This window comes from Erinaceus europaeus, chromosome 13 (genome assembly GCF_950295315.1).
Source record: "Erinaceus europaeus chromosome 13, mEriEur2.1, whole genome shotgun sequence".
In the NCBI taxonomy this organism is placed as follows: domain Eukaryota; kingdom Metazoa; phylum Chordata; class Mammalia; order Eulipotyphla; family Erinaceidae; genus Erinaceus; species Erinaceus europaeus.
This window is the reverse complement of record NC_080174.1, coordinates 10,833,118-10,859,825: the sequence shown is the minus strand read 5'-3', so window position 1 is coordinate 10,859,825 and position 26,708 is coordinate 10,833,118. Positions and strand designations below refer to the sequence as shown.

The 26,708-nt window shown below is 40.6% G+C and overlaps 1 protein-coding gene across 2 annotated transcripts in view; it reads right to left on the bottom strand.

Annotated features, from left to right (window-relative positions):
* SYNE1 (spectrin repeat containing nuclear envelope protein 1) overlaps positions 1-26,708 on the bottom strand; it is a 606,430-nt gene that overhangs the window by 436,093 nt on the left and 143,629 nt on the right. Inside the window, exons 15-17 of one of the 2 annotated variants that reach the window (XM_060205315.1) lie at positions 9,583-9,695; positions 8,886-9,054; positions 207-303 (exon numbers count right to left, since the gene is read on the bottom strand). In XM_060205315.1, coding sequence (XP_060061298.1) covers positions 207-303; positions 8,886-9,054; positions 9,583-9,695 — 379 coding nt within the window. Of the gene's footprint in view, positions 1-206; positions 304-8,885; positions 9,055-9,135; positions 9,205-9,582; positions 9,696-26,708 lie in introns of those variants that run through there. The other variant, XM_060205316.1, reaches the window with a different exon arrangement.

The following is a 26,708-nucleotide window of genomic DNA, read 5'->3' as shown; positions in this document are numbered from 1 at the left end:
GATCTCTCTGAATAAATCACATACACAGACATAAACACACACACACACACCACAATGTCCAGAGGACTGAAACCAATATGTCTTCTCCAGGTAAGTGGCATGATCTTCAACTATTCAGAAAAAAACATGATGGCTTCATCATGCAGAAACCTTTAAACTCTAAATTTTACAGTGTTCAGCCCTTCACCTTATTCTGTGGTCTTTACCTGAGCCGTCAGCTTTGACGTACATCTCAGCAGTCTGTTTCAAGATCTGGTATGTCACTTCATATTGTTCGAAGAACTTGCTGTTTTCTATAAAAGACTGGAAGCAAAGCAATGGTTAGAGAGTGGCAAACACTAAGATTATGTAGAATGCCAAATTCATTTTTTCTTTCATTACAGATATACGACTATACCAGACTAACCATTTTCTTTTCTTTCTTTTTGCCTGCAGGATTACTGCTGGGGCTTGGTGCTGGCACTATGAATCCACCATTCCTGGAGGCCATTTTTTTCCTTTCTTTCTAATTTGTATTAGATAGGACAGAGAGACACTGAGAGAGGAGGAGATAGATGGAGAGAAAGACACCTGCAGGCCTGCTTCACACCTCCTGAAGCAGACCCCCTGCAGGTGGGAAGTGGGGGGCTCAAACCTAGTTCTTTGTGCTTGGTAAGATGTGTGCCTGTGTGCCAATGCCCAGCCCCCTAAACTTACTCTTCTTTAAAAATATAAAAATTATTCACCTGCCATAAATAACCAAAGATTATTCTCAGTCTATAACTTGCTTCCTTGTGTTTAATTCTGACTTAGTGCTAGGTTGGGAAAAAAATAACGTATTTCTTCTCCACTCAAGGATTTATTTTTAGGAGAGAGAAGTTTCTCCATAGAATCTGGGGGGGGGGGGTAACATTTAGAAAGTACAAAATTTGAAAGAATGTTTTCGAATGTCTCACTGTGTTTTAGCTGTGGGATTCTGTTGTTCTTTGAACAGAAATTCAGGAGATTGACGGCTTAGAGGAACTTTGGATTATAAATAAATGACATTGTACAGAACTGTTTTCCTTAGAACAAAAAGTACAGAATGTTACTAAGTAGAAAAATTTAAATAGTCCCATGTTCCCCCCATTATCCATATCTTATGTTTACAGCTCTACATAATGTATATAATGTAACAATGTCACAATCAAAACGTGGATGCTGTAAAATTTAGAGCATAGAAACATTCCTTAGGAAAGTATTATTGCTGTTAACTTCAAGAAACATGAAATAACTTCTTTCAAAATTCACCCCTATGCCTCTAAAGTAGAAAATTGACACAGTTATAGTTAACAACATGTCATCGAAGACTCTGAGTTTATGTTGCCAGTGTAATTAGTTCCTATGATTTTAACCCATTGAAATAGTTCATTTGTCATATTAAAAGATGTAAAATTAGTTTGCAAAACTCAGCTGAGGTCCTGTGCAGTCTGTGATGAGTGCTGAATATGGAGAGGCCAACTGCCTGTGTGCAGATGGAAAACTACTTCTCCAGCAGTTGTATAGAAATACCTGGATTCTGTTGCTGCCAACCATAACATTTAAAGCATTACATATGTAGCACATTTCTTCATATCATTTAGGGAGTATTGTGCTTTTTTACTTACATATCATCTATCCTTCAAGGCTACTGAGTAGGCAACATTGTAAACTGCTTGGAGTAAGAGGTCCATAAAGATTATTCTATTCCATCATTATTTAGTATGTCCCATCACTTTGAGACTTAAATAAGACAACAGTGGCTTGCTTAATTCATTACTCAGACTTGTGTTCTATTCTCTTAATCTTTCTCTGTTCCCCAGTTGGGAAAAACTTAATGTAATTTAACTTCTGGGTAATTTAAACCCCAAAAGTAAGCTGTGATTTTGTTTAAATAAAAAAGAGAGAGAGAGATAAATAAAGTGTATGATTTTAATGTGCAACAGTCTTTAGGAAATTGGAGTGAGAAACATGTTTTGCAAGTTTTGAAAAGCTCCTTATATTTTTTGAGCAAATTTCAAAATGCTAATGGTTAAACTGCTCTCAATGACAGGGAAATAGAAAATAGTGACTATTCTTAGTAGAGAGAGACATTGAAAAATCTATTACTAGAGTGGTTTTAAAATTTATTCAGAGAGTCAGGCAGTAGTGCAGCAGGTTAAGTGCACGTGGCGCAAAGCACAAGGACTGGAGTAAGGATCTGGGTTCAAGCCCCCAGCTTCCCACCTGTAGGGGAGTTGCTTCACAGATGGTGAAGCAGGTCTGCAGGTGTCTATCTCTCTTTCCCCCTCTCTGTCTTCCCCTCCTCTCTCCATTTCTCTCTGTCCTATCCAACAATGACTACAACAATAAAACAAGGGCAACAAAAGGGAATAAATAAATAAAACATTAAAAAATTATTCAAACTAAATAAGAAAGAAAATTTTTGGTCTTATTCGTTTTGGTATAAGAGTAAAATGGTATAGTAAGAATTTTATAAATGTAGAGGGGCATTAACTTATCTGTGAACCTTCCTAAGAGGAATCCGTTGCTTTTTGATGAAAAATGTCTTATTTGTTACTTTAACTGTTCATCTGAATCGTCACATTTATTTTGATTTTTTTCTGATTAGAGAGTCAATTTATTCAGTAACTATTATTTTCTATTAAAATCACATCAACATAACTTATACATCTTTTTTTCTTTTTCAGTGTTAACTATGTAGACCTAAATCTGTCAGAAGAATGCAGAAGTAAACACAAATGGCTATTTAAAATCATGATCGAGGACCAGGGATAAAGCTCAGCCTCCTAGAGCACAAACTTTATGTCTGAGGGGCTAGAATCCCTACCACTACCTTAATCCAGAACTGAGCACCCACTCCCCGAAACAAGGTTTATATTTGAATATCATGTTCAACTATTAAGCCATGTTAGAAAACTTGTAAAATTGATTACACTTCTAGAATAAGTTGTTTCTTTGTGTCACTAAATTCAAAGTGTTAGTGGGAGACATTAAATCCTTTACTCTTACAAGTGTAAATGCAGGCTTTTACCAATTTTACTAAGAGGAATGAAGCTAATAGTTTAAAATTTTGAACATCGAGCTAGAGAGAGAGTGTAACAGATCACAACACACGAGTTGCCTGTTTGAGACCTCAGAGGCTCCAGATTTTTTTTTCTTAATTATCTTTGTTTATTTGATAGAGATAATCAAAAACTGAGAGGGAAGAGAGAAATAGAGAGGAAGAGAGACAGAGATACACCTGCAGCACTGCTTCACCATTTATAAAACTTTCCATCTGCAGGTAAGGACCAGGAACTCAAACCTGAGTCCTTGTGCACTGTAACATGTGCGCTCAACCAGGTGTGCTAACGCCCGGCCCTGTCCCCAGTTCCTCGCCCTAGAATGACTGTACGCTAGAGATGAGCAGTGCTCTGCTCTTCCTCCTTCCTTCTTTGTCTCCTTCTCCTCCTCCACCTGTCTCTCTAGGATAGATAAGTATTTTTTTTTCAAAGAATGTAACTGAGGAGCCAGGGGATGGTGCAACCAGTTGTGTGCACACATCATGCACAGGACCCAGGTTCAACCTCTGGTTCCCCACCTATGGGGGGGGGGAGTGTTCCTTTACTAGAAGTAAAGCAGGTCTGCAGGGGTCTCTTTCTCTTCTTCTCTGTCTCCACCTCCCCTCTCAATTTCTTTCTATCCTTTATAATTAAAAGAGAGAGAGAGCTACCAGAGAGAGAGAGAGAAAGAGATGACCATTGAGAGCAATAGATTCATGGTGCTGACACTGTGCTTCAACAATAATCTTGGTAGCAATAAAATAAACAAATAAGTAAATAAATGGAATGGAACTGACTTTTTTACAAGTTATTTTTATTTGCAATTACTAGTGGTTTTCGAGATTCTAAGATTACAGGGCGTATTTCCACATCCACCATTATAGGTCAGTATCCCTTCCCTTCCTAGTTAATTTTTTCCAAATATCCTTTTAAATCGTTTACTTATTTACTGGATAGAGACAGAGAAATCAAGAAGGAAGGGAGAGGCTGAGGGGGAGAGCTCTGCTTTACTGCTCATGAAGCTTCCCTTTCTGGGGGGCTGAGTGGTAGCTCAGTGGGTTAAGCGCACATGGTGCAAAGCACAAGGACCTGAGCAAGGATCTCAGTTCGTTAGCTTAGAGAGAATGAGAGAGACATCTAGGCACAGTTTCATCATCCACGGAGCTCCACCAAAGCTGACCCTGATGTTCCCATGTGGTACCAGAGCTCACATCTAGGGCCTCGTGCAGAGTAGGGTTTATGCTCTACTAATTATCTTCTAATTTACATCACGGTATGCGAACTCTTATAGGTGGTTTGTGCCCTTATGTTAAACAACCAGTGTTTATGAAGTATGTTCCATGAATGTCTTAAGCACTGAACAGCACACAGCTAAGCATCTAAAATAAGACAGAAGTTGTCACACATTCTCAAACCCTCTAACCTTAAAAACTTACCATCTTATTACTCAACAATTTGTTTGGCTTTATATGTTAACTCTTTTTTTTCTTCTACCAGGTTCCAGATGCTACCATGATGCCAACTGGACTTCCCAGGGCAAATGACCCCACCAATGTGCCCCACTTCCCCAGATCGCTGCCACACTAAGGAAAGAGAGAGACAGGCTGGAAGAATGGATTGATCTGCCAATGCCCATGTTCAGCGGGGAAGCAATTACGGAAGCCAGACCTTCCACTTTCTGCACCCCATAATGTCCCTGGGTCTGTGCTCCCAGAGGATTAAAGAATAGGAAAGCTATCAGGGGAAGGAATGGGATATGAAGTTCTGGTGGTGGGAACTGTGTGGAATTGTACCCTTCTTATCCTATGTTCTTGTCAGTGTTTCCATTTTATAAATAAAAACTTAAAAAAATAAAGCATACCATCTCTGTTCAACTGATAGAGCACTGAAATTTTGTGCTTGAGGGTTCTGGCTTGATCACCAGTATTTCTCTTTCTTTCTTTCTTTCTTTTCTTTTCTTTTCTTTTCTTTTCTTTCTTTTTTGCTTTTCTTTCTCTCTCCCTAGTTGTTATTTAATTTTTATTTGTGATTTAATAATAATTGACAAGATTGTGGGATAAGAGGAGTACAAATCCCACAACCAGAGTTCCGTATCACTTCCCCTCCATTGGAAGCTTCCCTATTCTTTATCCCTCTGGGAGTATGGGCCAAAGATCTTTATGGGGTGCACAAGGTGGGAGGTCTGGCTTCTATAATTGTTACTCTGCAGGACATGGGCAATGACAGGTCAATCTATCCCCCCGGCCCATTCCTGTCTTTCCCTAGTGGGGCAGGGCTCTGAGGAGGTGGGATTCTAGGACACATTGGTGACTTCACCAGTATTTCATATGCCAGAGCGGTGAGACCTAGATTCTCTCCTCTCTCTCTCTCTTTCTCTCTCTCTCTCTCTTCCTCTCTCTCTCCTTCATGTGATACTCATAGGCAGTAAATAATTCTTTCTTTAAATACCCTCTTTTATCAAAATGAAGAGGAATGAGTTGAGAATTCAGACTAAGGAAAAGATGGCTACAGAGCTTCTGCCTCTTGTCTCCGACTTTGATTATTAGGTGATGCAGCCACATATGGCTCATTGTCATCTATTTTTTTTTAGACACCAAGTAAAGGATTGCATTTAAGAAATAGGTTTTATGATGTGATCTGGTTCCTGTGTTCACAGTCTTTGAGATTCCCTACTTAGGAGAAAATGATTTTTTCTATAGATTTCAGAAAGATGAAAGAAGCCCTGCAGAGTTTGAGATCAAAGCACAACAGTGTCTCATTTTTTTTCTCCTTTATGATGAGGATGATGAAGTAATTAAGGATAAGGAATAAAATTATTATTTTAAAATAAATTATTTATAAAATCATATAAGTGAGTCATGGATTAGGGATTCATTTGTTAAGATTCATTTGTCTATTTCTTTATTCATTTATTCAATTGTTTATCTATTTATTTATTTATTTTTATTAATGAGAGAGAGCGAGCATTTTGGAACATACAATGCTAGGGAAAGAATTTGTATTCAACACTTTATGTTTGCTACCTCCTATGTGAAAGGTGGACAGATGGCAAGCATCTAGTCTACCTGCCTGTAGCCCTCAATACCGTAACATGAATAGCTATATCTGATAGGCTACAGCACGTAAGTTATGATACTGTTCATTATGGACCAATAGTCATTGTAATTAATATTTATTTACATCAGCTACATTCTTTTCTTCACTATGTTACAAACAGATCAACTTAATGATCTGGTCTTTTAAATCAAAAAGAATTTTGAGGGGCTGATTGGTTGTGCACCTGGTTGAGAGCACATGGACCTTATAGTACAGAAGGGCCTGGGTTCAATCCCTCAGCCTCTACCTGCAGGAGGGAAGCTTCATGAGTGATGAAGTAGTACCGCAGGTGTCTCTCTGTCTCTCTTCCTCTATAACCCTCTTCCTCTCAATTTCTGGCTGTCTATCAAATAAATAAAGATAACAAGAATAATTTTGAAAAGCAATGAAAATATTTTATTTATATGTTGGGTAAAGATAGAGAGAAATCAAGGGGGTAAGGGAAGATAGGGAAGGAGAAAAGAGACACCTGTAACAGTGCTTCACTACTGTGAAGCTTTCCCCCTGCAAGTAGAGAGCAGGGCCTGAAGACAGGTCTTTGCACACTGTAACACGTGTTTCAACCAGGTACCCCACCACCTGGCCCCTGAAATTTAGTTTAAAAGAATTTTTAAAAGAACTATTTTTCTTCAATATAAAATATGTAGATTCAAATTCTGACTCTCCTTGCTGACTGTGTAGATGATTTGAATACTCATAGTCTTCCTCCCTTTCCTTGCCCCTCGATCAAATGGTGTGACAATACCTGGCTCATAGGCTCATCACTGGAATGGAAGATAATATACGTAAAAACAAAAACTTGGCACTGAGAAAAGTACTCAAGACTCCATAGATAATAAACACCAAAAGTTCTTTAAAATTCTTCATGAAAAAAAAAAGTCTTCACTATCTTTGACTAGAGAATACAATTAATATGATTAGTTTAACAAATAATCCTAAGAATCACCAACCAATTTTAAATTAGCTTAGTGAATTTCTAGTGCAGTAGACAGAAGCTCTGATTTAAAAAAAAATGATAGCAACTCTACATGCATAACTTTTGTTTGGGAAGTTCAGAGAATTGCTCACACTGTGTCAGAACATTAAGGTGCAGGAATAAGTCCCATTAGGCCTTTCAGCTCTGATTGGCTGTCCCTAAATAGCAGGGACCAACATGGATCCTGCACAAGTACCTACTGAGCTCAAAGTGTCTCATCTGACATGACTCAACCAGAAAATATAAATGCCTCATCTGTATCTGATAGTTAAAGGGGCAACGTGATTGCTTGAACTTAAAAAAACAGGAGTTTTCACTACTTTGTAAACATAATTAAAGTTGAATGAAAAGTTATAGCAGATTTCATAGCATTGAATAAAAAGTTTATGAGGCAAACTGTAGGAAATCTTGAGCAAGATTTTATTGTGAACTTGGCAGCTCTACCTCTTTTAATAAAATACATGTTGTTTGCCACTTAGAAGATGATATGAAAATAATTATGGCTGTAGGATGTTTCAGTGAAAATACAGTTCTTGCAAGTACTCAGTTGCATTAGTTGCAAGTCCATTCTGATTACTCTGTTTGGATTTTCAATTGATTAATTGGCATTTTAATGGGTTAATTTTTTATTTAAAATTTATGATCAAATTAAAAAAATGAATTTGTGATCAAAATATGTAAACAGGATAGGAAAGATATGCCTTATTAACATTAATTCTGCCAGAAAATTTGTGTATCTACTAAACTGTCTTGGTTTAAGTGAAGAAAATTGCATTGAATTCTCTAGTTGCATGTGAATAGGAACTGCTAGTAATAGTAAAACCTAATTCCTTTATTAGCGCAAGACTCCAATGTAGATGTAAAGTTATCTATACTAATAGCTCAAAATATGAGATTATCTTTAAAAATTAAGTTGGCATAGGGAGAACTTTTGCTGCACACACACACACACACACACACACACACACACACACACACACACACACAATGAAATTAGGGAATAACCATTAAAAAAGCCTGCTGAACCTAATCTTAAAAACTAGATGGTCAGGAGTCGGGGCAGTAGCGCAGTGGGTTAAGTGCATGTGACACAAAGCACAAGGGCCAGTGTAAGGATCCCAGTTCAAGCTCCCGGCTCCCCACCTGCAGGGCAGGTCCCTTCACAGGCGATGAAGCAGGTCTGCAGGTGTCTGTCTTTCTCTCTCCCTTTCTGTCTTCCCCTCCTCTCTCCATTTCTCTCTGTCCTATCTAACAATGACAACGTCAGTGACAACAACAATATAACTACAACAACAATAAAAAACAAGGGCAACAAAAGGGAAAATTAATAAATATAAAAAAATAAAAACAAAACAAAACAAAAAACTAGATGGTCCCCCAATGAACAATTGAGAATTGTTCTATGCTACTTGTGATGGGACTTGGAAGACATGAAGATGAACTTGAAGTACTTAAATTCAGTTTTGATGTTAGCTGATCATCAAGGCTATAAATATGAAATATAATAATAACTTTTTAAATGCAATATAACCAGTCACAATGATTCAATCTGACAAAGATATCAAAATCTTTCTCTCTTTCCAAAGAATCTAGATGCCCATTTCTGATGGTTCTGAAAAACTCATCAACTCCTACGAGTCCATTTAACACAAGGGTTACCTACATGCTTTCATGCAAGACTGAAATAGCAGCACAAAATACACTGGCAAAAGTCTCCAATGCTAAATACAAGCACCCTCCAGTTTTTCCCTCAAAGTACTGGGGAGACTTACAATATAGTTTTGCAGAAGCAGCTCTACGGACTCTCTCCTCCCATACTTGATAATCCAAGACTTCAGCTTTGACTCTGCAAGAACCAGCAGTGAGAGCAGACGGTACTTTAATTCCAGAAATTCCATTTTCATTAAGTGCAGCTCTGATGTGGAGGAAACAAAATGAAACCTGGAAATAATAAAAAAAAAAATTAAAAAGGGATAATTTTACAGAATGCAATGAATAGGAAGACAGTGAGGCTTACTCAACCTGTTACACATCAGCATTAAGCAGAAGGCAAAAACCAAGTTTTCTCAACTCTGCCTGATCTGTCGTTATCTGCAGATCTGATTCTCCTCCCCAGCTCTGGCTTTAAAGGCAAACCACGATTTGAGGAAAGTCTTTGATTTAGTTCTCTGCTCCTGCCAGCATAGCTCTCATCTGTTTCTTTTTTGTAAGCTGGTTTTTGCAATATTACATAATGTTCCTTTCAGCACTGAATAAAAATACAACCCTGGAGAAACCATTCTGTGATATTTCAGGCTATGGGTATATTCAGACTTACTCTCTGCGACTAATAGCGCAGGAGAATGCTGGTATCCTTAGCCTATATGATGGGACTTCAGTATACCCCCAAAAGAATCAATTCACAGCAAGGATGAGAAATGGCAAGAGTATCCACTGAGCAGGTTCACTGAATGTCAGGCATTGCCTTACCTCTCAGCCATGTCCTCTAATTGCTCGGGAGGCACGGGGATTCCATTAACAGACCTAGTCCGGTAGATTTCATGGAATGCTCTCTTGTGGGCATCTGTGTTCTGAAGCAGATCCTAAAATACAATTTAAAAAAAAAAAAGGAGGAAAGATGCTCACAGAAGGCTGAAAACATAATTTTCAGCCTGCATAGATGAGTCAATGTATTCAGCAGACTGATGGGGCTGCCACGGCTCTCTAAAGCTGGGCGCCCTCTGTAAGCATTTACCTTGTAGAGGAGCCTGGGGGGGCTCGTCTACAGGGCCCTCTGTTATGGGCTGCAGCTAATAATTATGGCCCCTTTCAAACACACATGCCACTTGCACAGCAATGCATTCGGATATTTTAAAGGCATATTGTCCAAATGGAAGCAAAATTACTGCCACAATGACTTCTAAGTCTTTTTTTTTTTTAAATCCCCCCTTTCTTCTTTTTTCCATTCTGGATATGTTGGCTTTTCAAAGCTTAGAACTAAACACAATTCACTTAACCCTTTCTTAGGTGAAAAATTCGAGTTTCCAGTGTTACTTGGTTTTGAAAGCAGGAAGACTAACATAAAGTGATATTTGCTTGCCATCTAGAGTAAGTCAATCATATTACAATATATCATGGCAAGATCCTGACGGTGAGGAAACTGCAAACAGCACAGGAAATGTCCCACTGCTACCACAGTGGGAAGTTCAAGTGTGATGACTATAAAAGATTCTTTACCTCAGGGAGTCCTGAGGTTCCCAAACAGCCAACATGGGCCTAGACCTCAAATAAATCCCTCTCTCCATTGTTACCGGTCATCTTTATCAGGAACAACAAAATAGACCCCCTTGTGGGCCCCCATAGGACCTTGCCCTCAACTTGGATCAACAATGGTTGAGAATGTTCCATCCTCCGAAGGGAGGCTGGACAACATACTCTATGCTACACCGGAGGAAGTTGGGTCCTGATATTGGGGCAGCTTGGAACGTTCCTACTTATGACCACAGAATGTGAGCTCAGATCTACAGGCATGCAGAGGTCACATAGGCTCCTAAGCTAAATAAGTGCAAGGACCAGCGTAAATATCCCAGTTCGAGCCACTAGCTCCCCACCTGCAGGGGAGTCACTTCACAAGCGGTGAAGCAGGTCTGCAGGTGCCTATCTTTCTCTCCCCTCTCTGTCTTCCCCTCCTCTCTCCACAATGACAACATCAATAACAACAATAACAATACTACAACAATAAAACAACAAAGACATCAAAAGGGAATAAATAAATAAGACTTAAATGTATTTTATAATTCCTAGATAATTTCTCAGAAAAAAGAAGAGGGGAAAAAAAGTACAAGGAGATCGATAATCATATTTTCTAGAAATTAGTTCATTTCTCCATAGCAGAATAGACTGGAATTCACTGAAAATTCAGGTCTAAGAATACATTGAAATTACTGCTGCTTCTCTCACATCAGAGTTTAGTGGATTAACTGGAAAAACTAGAATTAAAAAAAAAAATCCCTAAAATCATAGAGAGACAACTAATCAAAAGGAGCGATGAAATTTCTAGTATCATAAAATTAAATCACGCAAACCATCTGTTTTTCACATTTTTTAATTTTGTGGGGTGTTACATTTTACACTGTAGAAAAATTCAGGGTGAGTCCCAGGCACTGGTGCACCCAGTTAAGTAGACATAGTATTAAGTGCAAGGACCTGCTCAAGGATCTGGGTCCGAGTCCCTGGCTCCCCACTTGCAGAGGGGATGCCTCATGAGTGGTGAAGCAGGACAGCAGGAGTCTCTCTGTCTCTCTCTTCTATCTCCCACCCCCCTCTCAATAACTCTGTCCTATCCAATAAAAGGGACCACCAGGAGCAGTGGATTTGAGCCCCAGCATAACCCTGGAGGAAAAAAAAATGAATGAAATTCAGGATCATACAATGTATGTGACCACATTTTGACTTGCTTTAATTTAAGGAAATTGCATTAGAATTCACAAATCACAGGAAAGGTATTCTAGTACAAAGAAGGCTTGGTCACAGGAGGACTGAGGAATGAGCATTTCTTTTTTTATTTATAAAAATGAAACACTGACAAAACCATAAGATAAGAGGGATGAATACAACTCCACACAATTCCCACCACCAGAACTCCCTATCCTATTCCCTCCCCTGATAGCTTTCCTATTCTTTATCCCTCTGGGAGTATGGACCCAGGATCATTGTGGGTTGCAGAAGGTGGAAGGTCTGGCTTCTGTAATTGCTTCCCCACTAAACATGTCTCTCTCTTTCCCTAGTAGGGTGGGGAAAGCAGAGCTCCAGGACACATTGGTGGTGTTGTCTGTCCAGGAAAATCTGGTTGGCATCATGCTGACATCTGGAACCTGGTGGCTGAAAAGTGAGTTAACATATAAAGCCAAACAAATTGTTGAACAATCATGGACCTAAAGGCTGGAATAGTGCAGATGAAGAGTTGGGGGGGGGGCTCCATTTTGTAGATAGCTAGTAGGTATATTTTAGTTATATTCCAAAGGGCCTGTGGCTATACTAGTTTTGTTTTTCTTTTTGTTTTTTTTTCCCTGAGCCTGAAATCTGATATGCAAGTGGATCCAAGTTATTGTCTGGGGAGATGATGTCCTGGTTGGAAAAGTAACAGAAAGCTGGATCAGGGAAGAGAGTAGCTCCCTAATATGGGAAAGGGGTGTAAATACTGTTGACTCTAAACCCCATCAATTTGATTTGGTCTGGGGCCCATATTCAGCTTGGGAGCCTATGTGACCTCTGCATCCCTGTATATCTGAGCTCACATTCTGTGGTCAGGAGTAGGAACATTTCAAGTTGCCCCAATATCGACCCATCTTCCTCAGGTGTAGCATAAAGTATGTTGTCCATTGTCCCTTCGGAGGATAGAACATTGGAATGAGCATTTCTGTCACTCATTCCCTTTCTTATAACATCCATACATATGCCTCTAGCTTAAGATCTTGACAGAGACTTTTCCTAGTGCAAGAGGACAAGCTCAGAGAGACTCCATTATGATCAGCACTGAACTGCCCTCCTCAATCGCTATCGAACAGGCCATGGCCGGTGCGCCTCTATGTTCCATCGCTGGGGAGCCAGAGACGACCCAAACTGCCCCTGCGGCTACAGACAGACTATGACCCACATAGTCAGCGACTGCCACCTCTCCAGATTCAAAGGAGGTCTCGAAACTTTACATCAGGCTCAACCTGACGCTGTTGACTGGCTACGGAAGAAGGGCAAACGCTAGAAGAAGAAGCACTGAACTGTAATGTGGGAACATAAGTGAATGCAGCACTGTATATGGGAGGTGTATATCTGCAGTTGTATTGGGAATCAGTAGTTCCCCTGCAGTCTTTTCTTGCCTCCAGGGTTATTATCCATTGGGCTGCTCAGTTCTGCGCTATAAATCTACTGCCTCTGGCGGCCATTTTTCCCCCTATTTTGTTGTTGTTGGATAGGATAGAGAGAAAATGAGAGAGGAGGGGAAGACAGAGAGGAGAAGAAAAAAGATAGACACTTGCAGACACTGCAGATACACTAGCAAAGCAACCACCCTCCCCCCCCCCGCCCCCGCAGGTGGGGAGCTGGAGGGCTCGAACCAGGATCCTTGCGCTGGTCCTTAGGCTTCTCATCATGCTGAATCCGCTGCGCTACCGCTGTCCCCGCCATTCCTTTTTTCTAGAGTTATCTCTGGAGTTTCACTGCTCTGGGTTGACTTTTTCAGATAGCAAGAGCAAGAAAGACTTTCTTAAAGGATATGAGGCATTCAGCTCCTTTCTTTTTAAATTTTTTTTATTGGGGGATTAATAGCTTCTAGTCAACAGTAAATACAGTTGTTGGTACATGTGTAAAATGTCTTAGTTTTCCACCAAAACACTCTAATCTCTAGCCTCGGTCCCTCCCCACCATCGTGTACCAGGACCTGAACTTCTCCCCTCCCACAGAGTCCATCCAAAAATGAGAAGAGGATATGAACAGATTATACACCAAAAGAGAGATTCCAAAAGCTTGAGCCAGCTCCCTTATAATCTTTCCCTATTCCACCATTTTCAGCATCTAGTTTATTGGGAGGGGGGCTTAGGATGATATCAAGGCCAGAGGATGATATCAAGGCCATAGCTCAGCAGGTAAGGTGCCTACACTGCTATGCATGTGACCCAGGTACAAACCCTGCAATAACATGGAGATACTGTGTCAGTGGAGGAAGCTTTGGTGCTTTGACTCTCTGTCTCTATCTGAATAATAATAATAATAGTAATAGATGTGGCTTGGAGCAATGAAATCATGCATGCACCTGACCCTGATTACACACACACACACACACACACACACACACACAAATGGTAAAAGAAATGTAGCCGGCATATCGTCACTATCCAATAGTGCATGATGAGCATGGTACCAGTTTGATTTACTGATGGGTCCAAGTCTCCCACACTCAGTAAAACATGACTCCAAACTGGATCAGAGATCGGTCACAAATGGCATCATGAAAACATGATCGTCCCCAGCAAGCTGTGCTTTAGGAAACTGAGTCTTTGGACTTGACTAAGATGAGGGCACCAAGATGCCTATGTTCAGCCAGAAGGACCTCAACAAGGACTAGTGTGGTCTGTCTGGTAGCAAAAGTGAGCACAAAAAGGGCAAAGCAAATATGACCGAACACAGAAAACACACACACCATGTGTAAGAACCAGCAGAAGCAACATATTTATGGCGTTAGAAAAATGCCAGTGATTCAGTACTCGACAACAACAGCTCATAAGTCGGGGAGTGAAATGGGATGTTTAAAGAGCTTCTGATTCCTTCTATTTTTTTTTTCCTTCAGTGTTAGCAATTGCTGGGGCTTGGTGTCTACACTATGAATTCACCGTTCCTGGCAACCATTTTTATTGGGTAGAGGAGAGAGAGAAATTGAGAGAGGAGGGGAAGATAGAAAGGGAGAAAAAGATAAATACCTGCAGATCTGCTTCACCACTTGTGAAATGGCCCCTCTGCAGGTGGGGAGATGGGGACTTGAACTGGGATCCTTAAGCAGGTCCTTGCACTTTGTACTGTGTGTGCTTAACCTGCTATACTACTGCCTCACCCCCATTCCTTCTATTCTTGAAGAGAGAGCAGTGAGGTATTGATGGGATTTCAGTGTTAAGTGTCTGTGACAAAGTTTCAAAGGCAGTCACACTACACAACTACAGTTAAATGTTTGCAGATAAATAGAAAGGAAAAAGTAGAATAGGGAGAAGAGAAGATAAATCAAATTTTAAAAACTGCTCTTTGAAAATTACTGATTAATAAGAGAGAGTTGGCAGTGAGAGAGAAAGAACCAGAACATCATTCTTACATATGCAATGCTGGGTACTGACTGAACTCGAGATCTCTTGCTTGAGGGTCCAATGTTTTATCCATTGCACTACCTCCCAGACAATTCTGGGATGTTTTTTCATTTAGGTAAAGATACACATAGAGGAGCACAAAGAAAAAAAGGCAACACTTGCTCCTGTGTCACAGCAATCTCCTGTACGGTGCCAGGGCTTGAACATGGGTCACACATAGTGCAAGGACTGCAGCCTATAAAATGAGGCGTCTCCCAGCCATCACTCCCTTTTTTCTTTTAAGAGAATTATAGTAGGTGGAAATTAAAGAATCAGATAATGGGGAGGCTGGAGGTGGCACACACAGGTACAAGGACCTGGGTTCAAGCCTCTGGTCCCCACTTGCAGAAGGGAAGCTTTACAAGTGGTGAGATAAGTCTACAGGTCTCTCTCTCTCTCTGTGTATATATATATGTATGTATATACACATATATACATATATATATATATATTTCCCCCTCCTCTCTCAGTTTATCCTTGTGTCTCTCTAATAATAAAGTAAAATAAGCAAAAATAAAAAGAATCAGATAGCAGAACCAAATTCACTAGTATAAAACAACAAATAAAGTCACAGAAAAGAGATTCACTAAGGATGTGGCAGGTACTGTTTTAGCAACAAAATAGAACCACTTGCTTTTTGTGAGAGACCCAACTTAAACATTAACCAAAGGACATGCTGAAATGAATAGGCTGGAAACCAAGCAGGCCAGGCAAAAATAAACTAAAGAAGCTGATATAAGAGCACCTATGTGGAACAGAAGACATTTTAGAGCATAAATGATGACACATTATTCAGAGAAGAGGTGCTGACTCACTCAACAGGCTGCATGTGTTACTGTACTTGAAAACCTGGGTTCGAGCCCCACGGCTGCACTTGCTAGGAGAAATATCCACATATGGTGGAGCATGTTGCAAGTGTCTTTCATTCTCTCACTCTCTCTCTCTCTCTCCCTTACTATGTATCAAAAAAAAAAAAAAGTTAGCAGGAAAGGTGGAATTGGATTGTGCTGACACAGGGCTCTAGCAATAGTTCTGGTTGGGGAAAAAAAGCACTCTACTAATTGCTCAGTGATGATGCTTTCAATTTAATGGAAACTGCACTGGATTTGAAATACATAGGAAGTTTCAAAATATATCAAGTAAAACTTTATAGAAATACAGGGAGAAATGAACAAATTTATATCACTGTGATATTTTTATTTTATATTGTTGGAGGTCTAATAGTTTACAGTCTAGTCTTTTTTTTGAGACAGATGCAGAGAGAGACAGACAGAGAGACTACCACAGCACTACTCAGCTTGGCTTATGGTGGTATGGGGGAGGGGGTTGAACCTGGGACTTTGGAGCCTCAGGCATGAGAGTCTGTTTGCATAACCATGAAGCTATCTCCCCTGCCCCTACAGTCTAGTCTTTAGCACAGAGGCACAACCTCTCATCTCCCTTTGATTGGTGTCTAGGAGACACACCAGGCCTCTAATGTCTGTCTCTTCTTCTTCTTCTAGCGTTTGCCCTTCTTCCGTAGCCAGTCAACAGCGTCAGGTTGAGCCTGATGTAAAGTTTCGAGACCTCCTTTGAATCTGGAGAGGTGGCAGTCGTTGACTATGTGGGTCATAGTCTGTCTGGAGCCGTAGGGGCAGTTCGGGTCGTCTCTGGCTCCCCAGCGATGGAACATAGTGGCGCACTGGCCATGGCCTGTTCGATAGCGATTGAGGAGGGCCCAATCATAACGTGCTAGGTCAAAGCCGGGTGGACGCTTGCAGGGGTCTGTGATGAGGTGTTTCATTGTGTCTCTTTCCTCCTTCCCCAGAATCCTTTGATTTGTGGCCATACCCAGTTCAAATTTCACCTTATGTTTTCCCTTACTGTTTTTTGTTCTTAAGTTTCGCCTCTAAGTGAGATCATTTGTTGTTTGTCTTTCTCTTTCTAACTTATCTCAACTTTTGAGTTCTGACCACGCTATTGTGAAGGAGATGACCTTATTATTTTTTAACATCTGCATAGTACTCCACAGCTTATATGTACCATAACTTCCTTATGCATTCATCTGTCATTGGGCATCTGGGTTGCTTCCAAGCTTGGGCTATTACAAACTGTGCTGCTATGAACATTGGTGTTCACAGGTCTTTTAAGATAGGCATTTTTTTCTTTCCTGGATAAATCTCTAGGAAAGGAATTGCTGGGTCATACAACAGATCCATTTCTAGAGTTTTGAGATTGTTTCCATAGGGGTTGGACCAATAGACACTCCCACCACAAATGTAGGAGAGTCACTTCCCCCAAACACACAGCCTCTGCAGTAGCTGGTGTTTCTATTCTTTTCTAATGTGTGACATTCTCACAGGGATAGATAGAGTGGTGTTGTTTTTATTTGTGTTTCCCTGATCATCTGTGGCTCCGAGCATTTTTTCATATGTTTGTTAGCCCTTCGGATCATGTCTTTGGAGAAGATTCTGCTCATACCTCCTACACATTTTTCAATGGTGTTGTTTCTTTTTTTTAAAGTATTTTAATTCATTTATCTATTAATATTAGGTAGAGACAGAGAGAAATCAAGAGGGCAGGAGGAGATAGAGAGGGCAATTGACAGAGAGACACCTGCCGCCCTGCTTCACCACACTTGTGAAGCTTCCTCCTGCAGGTGGGGACCAAGGGCTCGAACCTGGGTCCTTGCACACTATAATGTGTGCACTCAACCAGGTGTGCCACTGCCTGGCCCCAATGGGGTTGTTTCTAAACACACCTCTTCAGTTGGCTCAGGTAAAACAGGCTCAACTGGATTATCAGTTTGGGGCTTGGGAGTAGGGAGAGGAGAGAGAGGACTACAATCTGTGAGTCTTCAGAGCTCCTGTAAGATTTCAGAGACTGCTCTGTTGTGAGTAGATGGAAGGCAGTGGGGACTGAGGAAGGGAGAGATGAAATCAACTGAGCTGCCTTTAGAAAGGATGCCTCACATCTCTCAATCACTCCAAGGCTGACCCTGTCAGACAAAGTAAGGACTACAAAAGCTGAATAAGGGCAAGAGACTGGCACACTTTAATGATGGCCCTTTGGTCACTAGCAGGCCAACCCATCTCCTGGAATCCTATTCAGGGAGTCCTGAGATTCTCACACAAACATGATGGGCCTAGACCTTTAACAGATCCCTCTCACTACTGTCACTGGTCATCTTCATCAGGAACAACATAATGGATCCCTCTATCGGACCTGGCCCTCATGTGGATCAACAATGGTAGGGAATGTTCTATTCTCAGAAGGGAGACTGGATAGACTATCACCCAAGGATGATGGGTCCTGAAATTGGCGTAGCCTGGAATGTTCCTATGGAATGTGAGTTCAGACATACAGGGATGCAGAGGTTATACAGGCTCCTGTGCTGACTATGGGCCACAGATCAGATCTATGGGGTTTACAGTCAACAATATTCATACACCTTTCCCATACTTGGGAGCTACTCTTTTCCTTAACCCAGCTTTCCAGCCCTTTGTCCAGCCATGACATCACCTCCCCACACAATAACTTGGGTCCACCTGCATATCAGAGGTCAGGCTCAGGAAAGAAATAGTATAGTCATGGGCCCTTTGGAATATAAAATAGGCCTACTAGTTATATTCAAAACAGAGACCCCGAATCTTCACCTGCAATATTCCAGCCTTTAGGTTCATGATTTATCAACAATTTGTTTAGCTTTCTATCTTAACTCTTTTTATCAGCCACCATGTTCCAGATGCTAGCATGATACCAACTGGACTTCCCTGGGCAGCCGACACCACCAATATGTCCTGGAGCCTTACTTCCTCAGAGTCCTGCTCCACTAGGGAAAGAGAGAGGCGGGCTAGAAGTATGGATCGACCTGCCAATGCCCATGTTCAATGGGGAAGCAATTACAGAAGCCAGACCTTCCACTTTCTGCACCCCATAATGACCCTGGGTCCATGCTCCCAGGAGGTTAAAGAATAGGAAAGCTATCAGGGGAGGGAATGGGATATGGAGTTCCAGTGGCGGGAACTGTGTGGAATTGTAACCCTCTTATCCTATGGTCTTGTCAGTGTTTCCATTTTATAAGTAAAAACTTAAAAAAAGAGAAAGAAAGGATGGCTGTGATCTTTCTAATAAAAAGTCTCTCTAAGCTCTATTCCTTTGACAACTTATCACACCAGCTGCATTCCTAACTACCTTATTGATTGTTCTTTCTCAAAAACCTTTGCTGATTCATCTTCTACTCTTTGATCTCTTAATATTGGATTCCCACAGGCTCAGTTTTTGATCTTTCTCTCTGCCTGCACTTTCTTAAGCAATTTTTCTATATGCCCATAACTCCGAACACCTATATCCATCCTACACATGTTCCCTAAGCTCCTGTCTCTTCTCGCCTGCACAACATATTCACTTAGATGCAACAGAGTCTCACCTGCTCTAATCTCCAATTCTGATCTTTCCCTCAGAGCCTATACCTTTTCATTTTAGTAGAGAGGAAGTGTACATTTTTCTAGTGCTTCAGTCTGGAAATCACCGTATACACATGACTCTTTACAATTCCTAGTGAATACTAAAAATTCTCTTTGCTTTGCCCTCAAAATAGACTCAAAATCAAACCAGATCTTGCTATTTCCACAATTAACTTTCTGATTAAAACCATTTCTTATATTTTATTTATTTTATATTTTTAAACGTCTCTTTATTTTTATTTAATTTTTAAAATTATCTTTACTTATTTATTGAATAGAGACAGTCAGAAATCAAGGGGGGGGTAATAGAGAGGGAGAGAGAGACAGAGAAACACCTGCCACATTGCAAAGCTTTTCCCCTGCAGGTGGGGACTGGGAACTCAAACCCAGGTTCTCGTGCATTGTAACGTGCACTCAACCAAGTGCACCACCACCCGGACCCTCTGTTTCTTATATTTAAAAACTTGTCCCTTTAACTCTAAGTTTTTTATCTCTAAACTCATATATATTCTGACACATAAGTGTCAAGACTAGTCCTGTCAGGTCAAGGAAATATCAAAGCAATGGCACACAGATTTTTCAAGTCGGAGGTCTAGTGGTCACCGTTCAATCCCCAGTGCAATCGTAAGCTAGAGCTGAGAAGCACTCTGGCCTTTCTCTCTGTTTGCCTCTCCACCTTAAAAATAAAATGGACAAATAAATTTTTAAAAAGTGGTACTGATATTTCTCTGGCAAGAAAACAGAGGGGAAGAAATGGCTAGGCCATGGCAGAGAAAACCAACAATGACAAAAGGGCAACAAAAAAAGTGAAAAATTTCAACCAAGCAGTATTGTGAAAAATGGAGTCATTCAGCAGGACCATATGGGAGCATCAGGATACCAGAGGAAGCTCTACAGATAATGAAAGAGTATAGTGGTAAATTCCCAGCTGCCACAAACACACACACACACACACACACACACACACACACACACACACACACACTGAACTAAAAAGAATGAGACAGAGAAAAAAAAAAAAAACTTCATTCAGAAGCAGTGTAACCACAGATGCATGAGGCCCTGGCAATGTGGGAGAAAGAAAGGAAGAAAGGGGACTTCCAGAGCCATGGCAATGGAGTAGGAGTTGCTTCATATCACTCCCCTAATGAAGTAGAGAAGGCTATGAGAAATCACCTAAAAACTCAACAAAATACCACCTGGATTCCTCTAGAAATTTGCCAAGCCACAGATGAGTGCGGACATGTATGGTTAGTGGGTGGGAAAGGAGTGAGGATGAGATTCTTGAATTCAAGAAGCTGTACTTAGTGATGGCTGACACCAATTTGGGAATTGCCCAGCTGAGCAAATTACCAGTGACAAGAAAGTGGGTGTGAATGGTTGACTTGCAAACTCAAGGACAACAGAATGCCCACAAAAACTCACTAGTGTTTAAGGAAAAAAAAAATCTGGCTGAAGTTAAAGCCCTCTGGTCAGTTCAGGTTCCCACAACCTGCTAGAAAAATAAATCCCAGCCAACATTCAGCAGCATGGCAAGGGTTTAGCAGGATTGAGGACTGAGTTAAAGCAATAAAAATACTGTTTTAAAAAATCTCCTAAAAGCTTGCCAATTTACAACTGTGAATTCTTAAGTAACTCACTTAGCCACAACTGGATGCAGGCAAGCATGATCAGTGGATGGAAAAGTAGTAAGGGAAGGACTCTCAAGACTTATAAAGCCATGCTCACTCTATGAATTTAAATCTGTTTGAGAGAATGGGTTTTGGAAAAACAAAGCACTTTATTATGAAATAGCAGACCCCATAAGAAAGACAAATGTCAGAGTTATTGGAACCCATGAGGAAGAAGAGAGGGAGACAGAATAGAAGAGAGGGAATGCAGATAACATATTCTAAAAAAAAAAAAAAATAGAAACATTTCCACACCTGAGCAATATTCAAAACATAGAGATACAAGAAACTGAATGCATACCTAAATTCCCAAACCCCAAATGGAATACACAAAAAAACAGTATAGTAAAACTATACAAAACCAAGAATAAGTGGGAAATATTGAAGGATTGTAGGGAAAGGAAGAAAGCCACATTTAGAGGCAGAACCATCATTCTTTCACCATATTTCTCATCACAAACCCTAGAGGCAAGGAGAGTATGGAATGGCATATTTAAAGTATTAAAAGATAAGAAATTCCAGCTATGAATACTATATCCTGCCATATTGTATTTCAAATATGAAAGAGAAGTAAACATCTTTTCAAATGTCCAGAAATTGAAGGAATGCATCCAAACATGCCTTACAAAGTCACTGAGAGAAGTCCCACATGAAAAGAAGAAGCGAAGGAATTCCAACTTTTATTGAGATGATCAGTACTATAATAGAACCAGGAACACAACAGGGAAAAAAGGGAGAGAGGAAAAGGAAAAAGGAAAAGGGAGAGCAAAACAGACCAAGCAATACAATCTAATGTTGGTGAGCCAAGGCCAACTTAAAAAAGATTCTTGTACATATTATAAATTAGACACAATGATCATGATAACCACAAAACAAAATATAGAACAAAGACTAACTGTAATCAACACAGCATGGTACTGGAATAAAAATGGAATCAATGAATTTGAATCAATGGAGCAGAACAGAAAGCCCAGAAAAGACATCACACATATAAAACTAATATAGGACAAAGGGGCCAAAAACATTCAATGGGGTAAAGAAGGTCTCTTCACAGATTGGGGCTATGAATCGACCTGTCAATGCCCATGACCACCAGAGAAGCAGAAGCCAGACCTCCCACCGTCTGCACCCTATAGAGATCTTTGGTCCATACTAACAGAGGGATAAAGAATAGGGAAGCTTCCAATGGAAGGCATGGAATATAGCACTTTGGTGGTGGGCGTTGTATGAATTGTACCCCCTCTTATCACACAATCTTGTCGACCATTATTAAATCAATAATAATAATATAAGTTGACAAATAAGAAACACAAAGCAGAACTTGGACTAGGTTTAATGTATTTGCCTCAAAGTAAAAGACTCTGGGGTGAGAGGGAGGGGTCAGGTCCTGGAACATGATGACAGAGGAGGACCTAAAGGGGGCTGTATTGTTATGTGGAAAACTGAGAAATGTTACACATTTACATGTACAAACTACAGTATTTTACTATTGACTGTATACCATTAACCCCCTCCCCAATAAAGGAAAAAAATGCTCCAAGTTATTGATAGAGAAATGCAAATTAAGACAACAATGAGACACCACTTCACTCCTGTGAGAATGTTATACATCAGAAAATGATAGCAACAACAAATGATGAGTATGGGATGTTCTCATTCATAAGCAGAACTTAAGAAATAAGAACAGAAAGGGGAAACACAAAGTGAAACTTGGACTGAATCCAGTGTATTGTGTGAAGGCAAATGACTCTGGGGAAAGAGCACAGGGAAAGGGGTGGGTTCGGGATGTATGTGAGAGAGCTTTCAGGCCCTGACTCATGAAGATGGAAGTAATTTGGGACTGAATGTTGTGTAAGTAGCTCTCTTAGTGAGATGAGGAAAACTTGCAACAACTGTACTGTAGACCATTAATAACCAAAAAACAAACAAACAAACAAAAACAGGGTAAGACCAGAAAGGCACATTTAGAAGAGGGGAGAAAGAACTAGGAAACCAAAATGAAGAAAGTGTTTCAACAATGAAATGACAACTGAACAAACAGTGTTTCCTAGGGGCAGCAAAATATAGACTGAGAATCTGTTATTGAGTTAAAGAATGGTGAAAACTCTGGCAAACCTGGCAGATGAGTGCCAGGGGAAAGCTTGACTGGACTGAGTTCTGGAAAGAATGAGAGAAAAGAACTCTCAAATAAAAAATGAGCACACAGACAACTCTTTCAAAGAGCTTTACGGTAGGGCTGGGGAGATACACAGTGGTTGCAGACAAGACTTTCATGTGAGATCATGAGGCTCCTGGTTCAGTCCCTGGTTCAATAATTGGCTGCAGGCATGTGGACAGAAACTAGGCAAGAGTTAGTTGACTTCAGCCAGGGAGGTGGTATAACCAGGAGAGTAAGATAGAACGGAGCGGTGTTCTGGTCTTTCTAGCTACCTCTCTTTCTGAAAAAGAAAAAGAAAAATTATATGAAATTTAAAAAAAGCTTTACTGTAATAGAAAGGAGGAAAACTAGCTACAGGGGAGGGTGGGTAAAGAAAGAGGACTTTTGGTAAGATGATGAAAGTGAATAGTGCACTTTATATAGATGGGGGAAGTCTGCTGGGGTGGGCAGAGAATGAAGAATACATGTGTTAGAGATAATATTTTTATCCAACTTCAGTCTAGCAAAACCACCATAGCTGTGTGCCCCTAGGAACATGCCTAAAACGGACTCCGTAGCTTTCTTCTACCCTAAGATCTCTAATCTAATCTGCTCTATTCCTATCTTTTGGTTCCTGTTCACTAACTATTTTGTCTCACTTTATGTCCTGCCACCTTTCAGACACCAAGGTGCAGACACTACCATGATTTCATCCTGATTTCTCTGGGCAGACAACCTCACCAATGTGTCCTGGACCCTCGCCTCTCCAGAGCTCTGGCCCACTAGAGAAAGACAGAGACAGGCTAGGGGTATGGACCAACCTGTCAATACCCACGCCCAGAAGAGAAGCAATTACAGAAACCAGAACTCCTACCTTCTGCACCCCCAAAACAACCTTGACGCAGACTCCCAGTGGGGGAGAAGTGATAGGAGAAAAAAAGACGTGAGGGCTCTGACCTCCAGGTCCATAAGCACCCAGAGAGAGAGAAGGAAAAGGAGAGGGCCATATGGAGGTAATAATGGTGTCATGAGTGTCTTGGAGGGGCAGAGAGGACTGGACCTGGAATGAAAAGGGGCACTTAATTTCAAATGTAGACAGATAGTTGCAGAGATGATGGTTGGCCCATGATTATAACCATAGGGAAATTACAGTGGCTTGCAGTGAGAAGACTAAAGATTCAGAATTCAGATTGGTGGAAATGGTGTGAAATTGTACCCCTGTTGAGCTATATATTTTTGAGCTATTATTTTGTACATCAATATTAAATCACTAATAAAATTTTTTTAAAAAAGAATCTTCTCAGACTAGCAAAAAGAATAAGGAAGATACAGAACTCTGGTGCTGGGAATTATATGGAATTGTACCTCTCTTAGCTCACAACATTGTCAATCATTATCAAATCACTAACAAAATAATTTTTTTAAAAGAATGCATGAGTTACAGGAATTGTCTTTGGATGCATTTTAAAAAGGATGAGTTTGGTTTACATGTGGAGGGCTGGCCTCAACTTGGAGCACAGATGGTTCATCCGTAGTAACAGAAGTGAAGATGGAGTATTTGGGCAGACGCCTGTAGGTGGATTGATGTGGTTGTGGGAGCTTGCGGAAATTCTTTTCTGATTGCTTCTATTTTCTCAGAGAAATAGGAAGCAACGTCATCTGCTCAGAGTGGAGGAGGTAGTGTGTGGACATTTGAAAGAGACACGGTAAAGATGACATGTCTCCCTCCCGGTTCAAGCCCCCTACTCCCCACCTGCAGGGAAGTCGCTTCACAGGCAGTGAAGCAGGTCTGCAGGTGTCTTTCTCTCCCCATCTCTGTCTTCCCCTCCTCTCTCCATTTCTCTCTGTCCTATCCAACAACAATGACATCAGTGGCAACAACAATAATAACTATAACAATAAAACAACAAGAGCAACAAAAAGGGGAAATGAATAAATAAATAAATATTAAAAAAAAAGATGACATGTCTCAGAAACGGAGCATCAGGAATTGCCCGGGGTGTGCCAGGCAGCCTTCGGGGTTCAGGGGTTAGTCATCTTGTGTCTGTGGGTGTGTTATTCTGCAGCCATAATTGGCTTTAGATGTGTGGACAGAAAGTAGTCAAGAGTTTACTGATTTCAGCCAGGGATGTGGTATAGCTGGGAGAGTAAGATCCGTTCAGACCCAGACAAAGGGGTTAGGGTATACAGGGTGATATTTAATGAATGAGTATTGAATTTAAGCGGAGTACAAAGGGACTCAGGGTCAATGAAGAGAAAAAATAATTAAAAGGCAGGAGAGATGGACTATAGGTCAGAAAGGAAAAAAAAAAGATTTAAAAGTTGTGACACATTTTGATAGATGGTGAGATGTTCGATGAAGAGACTGTGGAGGGGGGATGGAATGTTCTAGACCGCCCCTGGAGTGAGAGCATAGGGGATAGGAGAGGCTCACTGGAAGATAAGAGTTTAAGAAACTGAGAGATGAGGAAATTGAAAAAAATATCATTCATGGGTGACCAAGTGACTACGAGTTGAAGGATGCACTGTTATTGAAGATATAGGGTCATTTAAAAATATTTTATTGACTAATTGATTGATTGAATACAGAGAGAAATCTAGATGCAAGGGGGAGGTCGAAAGGGAGAGACAAGGAGAGACACCTGTAGGTAGCACAGCTTCACTACTCACAAAGCTTTCCCCCTGCAGGTAGGGACCATGACCGTGCGCTTAAACCCAGGTTCTTGCACGTTGTAACAGGTGATCTCAACTGGTGTGCTACCTCCAACGTCTCAAGGAAATAGGATCTTAAGAAAGTAAATAAAATGATCTAGGTTGGATTGACAAGTGTAATAGGGATAGGTGATAGTTTGTGGAATCTGATGATATGGTCAAGTTTACTTATGAAAGTATTAATTTGGGGGAGTCGGGCTGAAGCGCAGCGGGTTAAGCGCACGTGGCGCAAAGCACAAGGACCGGCATAAGGATACCGGTTCGAACCCCGGCTCCCCACCTGCAGGGGAGTCGCTTCACGGGTGATGAAGCAGGTCTGCAGGTGTCTATTTTTCTCTCCTCCTCTCTGTCTTCCCCTCCTCTCTCCATTTCTTTCTGTCCTATCCAACAACGACGACAACAACAATAATACCTACAACAAAAAAAAAAACAAGGGCAACAAAAGGGAATAAATAAATAAAATAAAATATTAAAAATATAAAAATTTAATAAAAAAGAAAGTATTAATTTGCCAAAGCTATTCTATTAGTTGAAATTAATAACCAACATCTCTCTGCATGCAGTGTGTGCAATAACTTTGCAGGCACATGCAAATGTTTTTCTTAAGTAGTTTATTTATTTTACTTAAATGAAAGGGAGGGAAAGGCCAGAGCATTGCTCAGCTCTGGCGGTGCTGGGGAATGAAGCTAGAACCTCAGAAGCTCAGGCATGGAAGTCTTTCCGTAGCCATTCTGCTTTCTCTGCAGTCCCTTGCGGGCACATTTTA